This window comes from Cyprinodon variegatus, unplaced genomic scaffold, assembly GCF_000732505.1.
Source record: "Cyprinodon variegatus isolate N-32 unplaced genomic scaffold, C_variegatus-1.0 Scaffold11, whole genome shotgun sequence".
Classification (NCBI taxonomy): Eukaryota; Metazoa; Chordata; class Actinopteri; order Cyprinodontiformes; family Cyprinodontidae; genus Cyprinodon; species Cyprinodon variegatus.
In genome coordinates, this window is record NW_015150464.1 from 1,231,110 (window position 1) to 1,241,706 (window position 10,597).

General features: G+C 37.3%; 1 protein-coding gene across 1 annotated transcript in view; it reads right to left on the reverse strand.

Moving 5' to 3' along the window:
* Nucleotides 1-10,597, reverse strand: part of LOC107088428 (heparan-alpha-glucosaminide N-acetyltransferase-like) — a gene marked incomplete at its 5' end in the record, with an annotated part of 60,711 nt that overhangs the window by 21,927 nt on the left and 28,187 nt on the right. The window contains 4 exons of the mRNA XM_015380595.1: nt 343-455; nt 4,986-5,146; nt 5,233-5,263; nt 9,678-9,754. Coding sequence (XP_015236081.1) covers nt 343-455; nt 4,986-5,146; nt 5,233-5,263; nt 9,678-9,754 — 382 coding nt within the window. The remainder of the gene's footprint in view (nt 1-342; nt 456-4,985; nt 5,147-5,232; nt 5,264-9,677; nt 9,755-10,597) is intronic.

Sequence of the window (10,597 nt, forward strand, 5' to 3'; positions counted from 1 at the left end):
GTGTACTATTCCTTTAAACCTTGTCATTACCCAGCATGCATCTGGTTTCAATGATCTTTTCTTCAAGTCAAATTGCTAAATAATTGAACTTTCATGTTGTGATCATACAAAGATAATAAAATAAAACATTAAGAGCTCCTCATGATAACGTGTTTAATTAATATAATAAAAATGTCACTTTTTTCCTATTTTTTTCTGTTCGTATTTTCCTTTACCTGCTTGCATGGCTTTAGATTAAGTCGTTTTTTAAATGTGCTGCCTAAGACTGGACCCTTTTACTGTCATTCTCTGTTGTGTGCATTTAGCGACTGACAAAAAGTAAACTTGACATGAATTGCTCACCGCGCTCTCTGGGATTTGTCTCTGGCCCCAGAAAGTCTGCAGGAGAGACAGAGCAAAGTAGGTGAAGCCCAGACGTTGCAGCACTCCAGGGATCCTAAGCCAGGACCAGGACACTGCGACACAGCCAGCAACACACAAGGTAAACACTCAAAACTGCACAAAGGATGCACAATTAGCTTTTTACACTGTAAATTATGTCAAAAGAGGTGCAGAAATTACTCCCTATAGTACAAATATGGACAACATTAGGTCCAGAAATATATGGTAATGAATGAATCAAGCTGATTAAAGTTTCCCGGTTATCTCTTGGTCTTGAATCTATCTGCATGGTTCTGATTGGCTGCTGGCTTGGCAGATTGATGGTAATCTACACATTAGTTAATTGAAGTCCTCTTGGTCACACAATGCGCTGTAAAACAATATGATCCCAATCATTGATCCCAACAAATCAAATAAGAGGCGGAAGTGTCTCCTTTCGCAGGAAAAGAGGAAGCTCTTACTGATGACACTTCAGCTGAATCTGTAGGTTACACCCCCCCACAAAGATCATTTGCAGCTCTCTGCTCCAAGAGCTGACACTTAAATGCAGCCGCGAGGCGAAGAAAAGCTGCAAACTGTTACGTTTTTGAGGAATTGATGCTTTTTGAAAGTTTACACTGATATTTGATGTTCAATATCAGTTAGGAGAAAACCGTCTATTCTCAGTGGCTGAGCACTTTCAGCAATATCATAAACAGAAGTAAAGTCATTGGCACTGCAAAAAAAGGTTTCAATTTTAAGTTTTTGTTTTTTATAAAGTTTTAAGAAAACAAATTCTGCTATAGAGTTTAAAGCCTGGCTGTTTGAGCTTCACTGCAACCACTTTACTATAAAATTATTTCTTCATTCAAACATTATTGTTCCCATATAGCTACAGGTGCACTCCAAAAGCTTTTATTTATTATCAACATTTCCAAAAGGTAAATCCTTTATTTTTACTCCCTGGTACCTTGATTTCAGAGTTAAATGCAACAATAAATATCATATTTGGATCATTCTGAGTTAGTCCTGTCATTTTTCTTCATATCTCAGGTAAAATGTGTCTGATGTTTAGGTTTAGCCATAGCTCTACACAGGGGGATGTTAACAATCCATACGTTGGATACAGCTTTTGTGCGGAGGTCCTTGAAGCACCAACTCCTGCTGCTCTAAAAAATCTTCCCTAAAAACTTGAATAGATTTGCTTCACAAGCCTCTAGAGCAGGCATCCCCAAAGTCGGTCCCCGAGGGCTGCTGTCCTGCAGGTTTTAGAGGTTTCTCTGCTTTAGCACAGCTGATTCTGATGATTGCAGTTCAGCAAAAGCTTGTTAATTAACTATCAATGTAAATCAGCTGTGCTGGAGCAGGGAAACCTCTACTGTAAAACCTGCAGGACAGCGGCCCTCGAGATCCGACTTTGGGGATGCCTGCTCTAGAGGATGCACCTTTTTTAAGTGAATTTTTTCCTTCCAATTAACTTTCCATGAATATGCACTGACCTGCTAATTGGCTGCAGCCCAGGGCGGGGCTATTAGTGTGCACACCTGAAATGCTTCGCCTCACATTGGTGAAAGCATAAATGACAATTAGGAAAGCAGCTGCTAATATCACCATCAGAAACAGGCAGAGTGACGATGACTTAAAGTTAAATTTAAATTATAAGGGCAAATGTGATTTTGTATTTATTATGTTGGGTTAAGTTACACAGGATTTTTTATTTTTTATTTTTGTTTCTGGGGTGAATCGTTTCCTGTTTCCTTGCTTTACTCCATATCAGCTGGTGGCGGTAATGCACATTTGACAAGTTTGCCAACCACCTTAAAATAATAATAAGAAGAAGCTGCTAATATCTTGAAAGTGCTGAAAAGTAGCTGCAGAGAATTAAGGGCTAATGTCAAAAAACTGAAGAGGCAGCCGGTAAGAAATCTGAATTGTATAGGATCTTACTGCTACTGCTCTTTAATTATGTGTAATTTGAGTGGAGTCCTCCTCATTTGATTTATGCTCCTTGATTTGAAAACGCCTGCAGTGGAGTAAATAATTTGGGAAATGTGTATCCATGTTGTGCTTTATCAGGTTGTGCTTGTGCTAGTGATGGTGAGATGATGGTGAGCCTCATGAGGCATTGAGCCGTTTGGCCAGATCGCTTCAATGATCCCCAAAGCTCATGAGGCTTCATGTGAACATGTCACCACCTACTGGTGGACAGCAGAACTACGGTTTGTAATAAAATCTGTGATATTTTCCCCCCTTTTAGGCTCTTTGAAATTATTAATGGTTGGTGTAAAATTTCTTAAAACAATCATTTAAGGTGCACAGTTTTTCTGCCATTTTAGTGAAATTAACTCAAGCAGACAGTGAAAGGGTTTGTGCAAATTGGGTAATGATGAGCAAAATGAAAGGTGTTAGTCATTTTTATTCAAACATGATAGTTTTTCCATGTTTTTTTGGTTTTAATCAGGTTGGAAGTTGTGTTCAACCAATCTTTTGGCTAAACCGACCTCATTTACCCAATCTATAGTTTTACTCGGGCAAAACAATGCAAATTAGTCTCATCAGCCAAAATAATTAAGTTTAATCGCAACTTTCAAAAATTCAAAGACAGGTCTTGAACCATCAAGCTCTAGAGTGAGAGCCTGTCTCTTACAGATGACGCAACCATTTTAGGAAGGAAAATACTAATTAAAAATGACGTGTTAACGCTGACTTTTTCCGGTCGTTTCCTCAAATTTTGATCATTACATTGTTTATTCTAACCAAATTAGTTTTAACCAACTAGATTGGTTGTTTTTCCAACCAATCTATTCTTAGAATCTATCCAAACTTTATCCAGCTGACAGCAACTTTCACCCAAACTCCCACATCTTGACTGAACACTGAGGCTGTTTAGATGCCTGTCAAATTTCTTGTCACGTGGTTTCACGGTAGCGAGGCCTCGGACGTCATAAATGTTTGCCCCTCCCCTAAATGAATCACGCCTCGACACGTGCTTCAGGGAAACGCCCCCTCCATTACTGGACACACGCCTCGAAGCCTCGGCTCATCTCATAACATCACTGTGCTTTATGGTATTTAAGGTTAAATGTCTGGGCAAGGTGCAATATTGTGGTACATTTTGTAAAACTGTCATGTGGATATGAAGATTAGATTGATTCAAGTATTTTGATTTCATTTATAGTTTGTTTGTCCTCAATAGTATGTTCACTAACGAGCATAACTGTCTTTCTGTCCGAAGGTTTTTACCTGACTGCTGTTAAGACTGACCACAAAATGGGGGAAAAAAAAGAATGGAAAAAGTCTCAACTGCTTTGTCTGAGTAAAGCGTGCTATACTCTTAAAGTCATGGGTCCGGCCCTTTCAAGCGTGGGGGGTGCAGCTACTGAAAAGCTTGATAACTACACTTAGACCAGATAGGTTCTTCACCATAACCTTTTATTCCTGACTCTACCTGTGGAGGGTGTCAGTGACTTTCTGTTAACCCTGTAATGCCAAATGTATCGTATTTGATACATACGGTTTCTGAAATGTTTTGCGTCTGACACCTTTTGCATAATTTAATGGTAAAAACTTTGCTCAAAATCCTATTGTACACAATCAGATATACCTGATAACAGCCAGTAGAAGACTACACANATGGTAAAAACTTTGCTCAAAATCCTATTGTACACAATCAGATATACCTGATAACAGCCATTAGAAGACTACACAAAAAATAATCTTGACTTATCGCATAGTAATAAATTATTAATATCAAAAATGTATTTCTGTTTTTTCTTTTTACATATTTTGTTAAAAAGCCAAATAAGGACTTCAAACCAAAAAAAAAGTAATTTTCTGTTTTGTTTTATTCTTGGATCGGGCTTTAAAGGGTTTACTGCAATGGAATGAAATAAGAAAATAAAAAACTATATTTTTATATCAGTTTAAGACATAATTCAAGTTATTATAAATCTAAAATATATCATTTTCTACTATGTAATGAATATTCAGGATATAAATATATATTCTCTCATTGAAATGAACCTGATTGGCTCTGCTATTTGAACGTTTATTTTAAGTGAGTCATTGCTTCTGATAAAGGTTAACACCTCCTTCTCTTCAGGATGACATTGAAAGGGTTGAACATACAGAGCCAATGAAACTCCATTCCCTTATTAGATGAAACGGTGGGACTGAAAAGCCAAGAGTCGCCCTTGGAGACGGAGGGCAAAGCCAGCGTTTATGGTGAAAGTCTCTGAGCTGTTGTGATCAGCAGAGTCCAGCTGTAACTCTATCTGTTTGTAATCGCCCATTACCAAATAGCGGTTGTTTTTGCTGCTGTTAAACGTCCCCAGTTGCTAGACCTTGACTGCATCTCCACAACAACGTTTTCCTTAACCCAGTTATTCTGACAGCCGTGCAGGAAAGTCCATTAGCGCCACAGATAATGCGTAAAAGGGCGCCACTGTGCATCCCATGGAGATTTTCAGCACCATCTCAGCTCAGGAGATTTAGCTTTAATCATAAACTCATCAGGTATTTTACTGAATGACCCAGACCCATATTTTGTAAAGACACTGGAATAAAAAATAAAAGCGCAGTTTAAAGAGCCTTCTGTGTGATCTGTCAGCTTGTTCTACACCTACATGGGCCGTCTCTGGGAGAGTAGTTGAGGAAGCAGAAGCCGAGCATCATCAGCACAACTGTCCTCCAGGTGATTTTTCTCAGCAGCTGCAGGCGGCTCACTCCTCTCCTCTGCATGGAGCTGAAGGCCAGAACCACCGAAGTCCCAATTATGAAAACAAACCTGCGAGACACAACACCAGGAATTTATTCAACACGTAATATTCACGCAGGGTGTCATAGGAGCGAGAAATATAAGGGTATACTTACCAGGGCATGACCAGATCTGCCACAGTTAAACCTGCAACAATCAGTGAGGTTATTAACAAATGGCTTCAATGAGGCTTTTAAAAGTCTTCTCATTCAGGGATCCTTTGTTATAAAATTTTAGATTTATTTTTTAGAATAAGACTGTTAGGTTTATTTTTTATACATCATGTGCATTGTTACTTTATTTGCCAGATTAGAGAGAGTAGATGGCCCTTCTTCATATTGTGATTGTCACTGTGTGTACGGAGGTCATCTAATCAGGGCAGCCTTTGTGTCTTTAAAAATACACAGGATATGGGAACCTAGGGCTGGGCGATAATTCAATAACGATATATATCGATCGATAGACGTGTGGCGCAATAGAAAAAAAGAGAGTCAATAAAAGTTCGATAAAAAAAACCACAGTTTTCCTTCCTTCTCATTGTAGCCTAGCATGTAGGTTTATGCTAGTCACTGCTTCCTCCCAACCAATCACAATCGCGGACCCAGGCACGCCGTCACAAAGCGCCGCCCTCTCAAACCACAACACAGAGCACATGAAGATGTCGCAGCAAGGAGAGGCGGAGGAAATTGTTCCAAAGAAAGGTTTTGTAGTTCGCCAGTCTGGCAGTATTTCGGTCATGGCAAGTCGGACCAAAAAACAAACCACAGTCATCTGTCAAATTTGTAGGGAACCAGTAAAAATGAAGTCTGATAACACAACCAACTATTTTTTAATCATCTCAGCCGCTCACACCCGCAGGAGTACGAGCTGTGTAGGCCCCGGCGCGGGGAAATATATATATATTTTCAGTTCTGGGCAGTTTCCCACGTAGTTCTAACAATTGAGAGAAAAATGCTGAGGGGCCAGAAACTTCAAAGTAATAACTCAGGTTAAAGCAGGAAACTAAGCCGAACCAGGTTCAGCTTAGAAGAATGCGGGTGGGGGGTGGGGCGTCCATTTATTTATTTGTTATATTTATTTCGGTCACTTTTCTGGTCACTTTAGTTTATTCTTTGCCAGTATTAAATAACATAACTCATGTCTCTTAAGTTATTTTTCTTTAAAACAATTCTGTTATGGTTAAAAAAGTTGGTTAAATAAAGATTTAATTGGAAGTCTGTGTTTGCATTCTGTATTAAAATTAAATCATTTAGCAATATCATAAAATGTCCAGGCAGAGCTGCACATAAAATATGGTTTCAAATCTTTTCAATAATTATTGATATCGATTAATATGCATTTTTTTCTATCGATAAGCTTTTTTTAATATCGCCCAGCCCTATGGGAACCTCTTGGAGCCGGTCTGATAGAGGAGAGCTATCTGTAACCCTGAGGCATAGAGGCAAGCTGCATGAAGTTCAAGACATGGATGGCGTGTCAGTTTCTGATACGGACAGCTAAACATCAACATGATGCAACACATAGACTCATGAGCTATAAGAAGCAGGAAATGACGTTGTTCGGGGCTCAATCTTTGCCGGACGCTTGCGGACGTGATTTTTGAGCCCACAGCTGTGCAAGCTTCAAGCATTTTCTCTGTCCTGTAACGACCTGATCTGGAATAAACTCTGTTATTTTTTACTCCTGTTTTATATGGTTTTACCCAGTTTGAGTTAAGAGTAGTAAATAACTTGCTCCCAGGAAAAGAACCGTGAGGAAGCCCCCCGAGGCACAACAGCTTTTTTAAAGGGACATAACTTCCTCATTTAACAAGACCTAAATACATGATCTGCTAAGCTCATTATTTTGGGGGCAGGATAGAAAGACTAAATAATCTAAAACCCTGTTGGGCAACAGGCTACAACAGCAACTTGATAGCTGAAAGAATGACAAAGTTGTGGGATTGTTTTTGTTTCTTTAGCTACATCTGGTGTTCTGTTGAGATGTGGAACCATCCAGGAGATTGTTGTTCTCAATAGATTATCCACTTTCTCCTGTCTTTCAGTGGTTAACTGTCTTAGACGTAGCTATCGGCTGAGCTTTTACTGTCTTACTTCATGTGCTTTCTTTCATCTTCTAGACTTAAATACTGATTGGTGTTTCTCTCCTGGACGAAGCCGCTAAAGGAGATGCCAGCGCTGTTAATTATTTATTTTTCTTTAAGTACTCCTAGATACGATAAGACAGACTTTATTGATCTCAGGATGGAGAAATTCACTCGTTACAGCAGCTCTAAGTAACACACAACTAGGGTGCAGATTATTAGGAAATGTGCAATCAAAGAAGAACAATGCAAATATGCAAAACGAGTGGTAATAATAATAAAATGAAGGCAACTTATGCACAATAATTCACTGCTACTGTTCTCCCATTGTGTGTCTTCACACTTATTCAGTTCCTGCACTGTAAACAAAAACAGGTTCAGAACAAGTTTATCATTGTTTTGCAGTTTCCATCCTGGTTTAGTTTTATTTAGCTGTAACGATTTAACAATTTTCTCTAATTCAGTTAGTTTTAATTTGTTTGTAGAATGAGTTTGCTAGTTTTTATTAGTCAAAATGTTTTATGCTTTTAGTTTAGCTTTCATTGGTTCTAGAACTAGGTTTAGTTTATTTATACTATGGTTAAACTAAAGGCACGGGATTCAACAAGGTCAAAGCACAGTGTTTTAGAAAATGAGCATTTAAGTAATAAATATCAAAATAAGATACAGTTTAAAAAATGTTCGATTAAAGCCAGCTTTGAGTGTGAGCAAGACTTATAAACAAATTATAAAAAAAAAAGGGTAGAAATCTATCATTTTAGTATGTTTTAGTTTTTTTTTTATAAACAGAGCTTAATTTTTTATTTAGCTATAGTTTTTTTTACAATCATTTACAGTTTTTATCTATTTCTTTATGGGTGTTTTTTTTTTACTTAGTTTTTGTTTAAGCCTGATCTAAAACACTTTTGTGTTTTAAATATTAAATGCATCGTATTTTTGAGTGTACTCAAGAATCCTGATATAACCTGTAATGAGAAATGTCCAGATTATTCTCGACTTCTTTGGGATCAGCTGGAATGTATATACCTAACCTGGAATCTGTTGTTCTTATATAAGATTCCTTAAAGGAAAGCATGTGTGATATATTGATGTTTTATAAATAAACTGAACTGAATCCATATCTGTTTCTTTTGTTCTCCTTGTGCATGCGTTAGTTCTCTCCAGGTACTCCAGCTCTCTCCCACTGACAAACAGGGATGACAGTTATAATGGTTACTCTGCATCGATACTAGATACAAATGTTTGTTAACAAGCAATTTTCCTTTTCTGTGGGGCAACTTTTGCAGGTTGTCAACCGCCTCTTGGTCAAGAGGACATATTCACCAGCAACTCAAGAAGGATAATAAAATATGGACAGTAATGGATGAAAACTAAAAGCTGTTGGGCATGATGGAGAATTTTCTTGCCTCTTATCTTAAACCAGGCAATTATCTGAATAATCTTTTTGTAAGTTTACCGGATAGACAACAGGAATATTTCAATCTTTGGCCATTTTATGTTATTTGTGCCATTTCTATTAAAACATGTTCACCAACCAAAACCTACAAGCTTCTAGAAAATAGAAGGTTTGCTAGACTTTGGCAGGTAATTACACTTAAAAAAAGCAGGAAGCAGCTCTTGAACTTTCCTAAATTTACATTGCAAACACAGGTTATTTTATTGGGATTTATTCTATGAATAACTGTGGACCTTAAAGAATAACAAAATAAATAAAATCATGTTGGAAAAAAAGTCAGAGGGGGGTGTCTGTATCTCTTTAAAACAAAGATTCTTTTCTCCCTCGATTTATTAAAATATAAATTTGCATGGAGCCCAGTTACGTTTTAGATTCTTTTACTTTTGTTCATAGAATTAGATATGAGGGGCACAGTGAATATTATTTTTTATGAATATAATAATTTTGCCTCCATCTTCATGGCTTTGAACCTCATCTTTCTTTATCATTCTCTCTAAAACTGCCTGTAGAACGCCCAGTCTGTTCACTTTAATGGAACCAATAAGATGCACGTCTTTGCACTTCACATGCAACACCCCCTCTTATTGCATTTACTAAAAAACTGCACATGCAAATTAGTGCCTCTTATTTATAATTTGAAGATCAGGCCATAAAATTGGAGTTTTGTCATTAAAAGTGTTTCATCTAAACATTTTCAGCTATGAAATAAAAACAAATCTAAACTAAAAGCATAGCAGCAAAAAGATCAATGTTTATTTTTTTAAAGATGAGTAACTTATCTAACATGCTAGTCTTATTTCAATTGCTTCTTATTTCCTCCTGGTTATTAACGTCCACAGATAGGTAAAAAGAAAAAACGTCTGAACCCCTATATGTCCTCTCAGACTCCATTGATGAAGAATGGTGACAATAGTTCATGCGAAGAAAAGGTTGTTTGTGTCTTGCAGCATCAGGTGTCCAGCATGTAGAGCACAATCTGTTCAGGTTCAGTAAATGCATGCATGTTCTGCCCTTCACCTCACCGTTCCATGGTGCATGCTGGAAGAACCAGTAGCCTCCTCCACCATAGTTCACAAACACCATCAGTGTGAGAGCAAACCTGCAAGGATTTAACAAAGGTAAGGGTTCACTTTAGTAATATATGATGCAAAAGGAGAATAGACTGAAGAAAATGGAGAAAATGAGACTTAAAGAATAGTATCTAATATTGTAAATCACTGTGTCCAGATATTTCTCAAGGTAAACAATGTTATCAAAACTAGACAAAGCTAACTTATATGGTAGTCGACAAAAAGCTCCTATAAAGTTCACACCCAGAACAAATCAGGGTACCTACACTGCAAATTGAACAGATAAGGTTGACACTTTGCCAATGGAATAAGACAATTTATATTTAAAATAAGAAAAAACAACCGCAGTCTCTTATTTAAAGCGCATAATATCGAATTGTCTTATTTTAAGGCTAAAAATACTCATTCCATTGGCAGATCATCTTATTTAACTACTCATATTAAGGTTAGATACTGTTATTTTGAGAAATTATTGCTCAGTTTTAGATCATTTTTGCAGTGTAAGACTGTAAAATCCATTCTGATTCTTTAATTAGTTGTACTCTAATTTTAAAACTTTACGCTTTAGCACTGGGAGGTTGTTAAAATGATAAATATTTAATCTACGTAAAGTGAATCAGAATTGCTCCAAAGAGGTAACAGAGACTCATTAGCGGAGATGGTAAACACTTGATGGCAGTCAGTGTCGAAGTTCTGGTGAAACATTCACCATTCATTAGGGTTCAGGGGGATTATTTCCCCACATGTTGGAGCTGAAATCAGAATCTGGAAAACTGCTTCATGCATTTGCTCAGAAAAGACTTGTCTGTTGGAATCTAATTATCTAAAATATTCCCAGGGGTGGAAAGTAATGAATTACATTTACTCAAGTT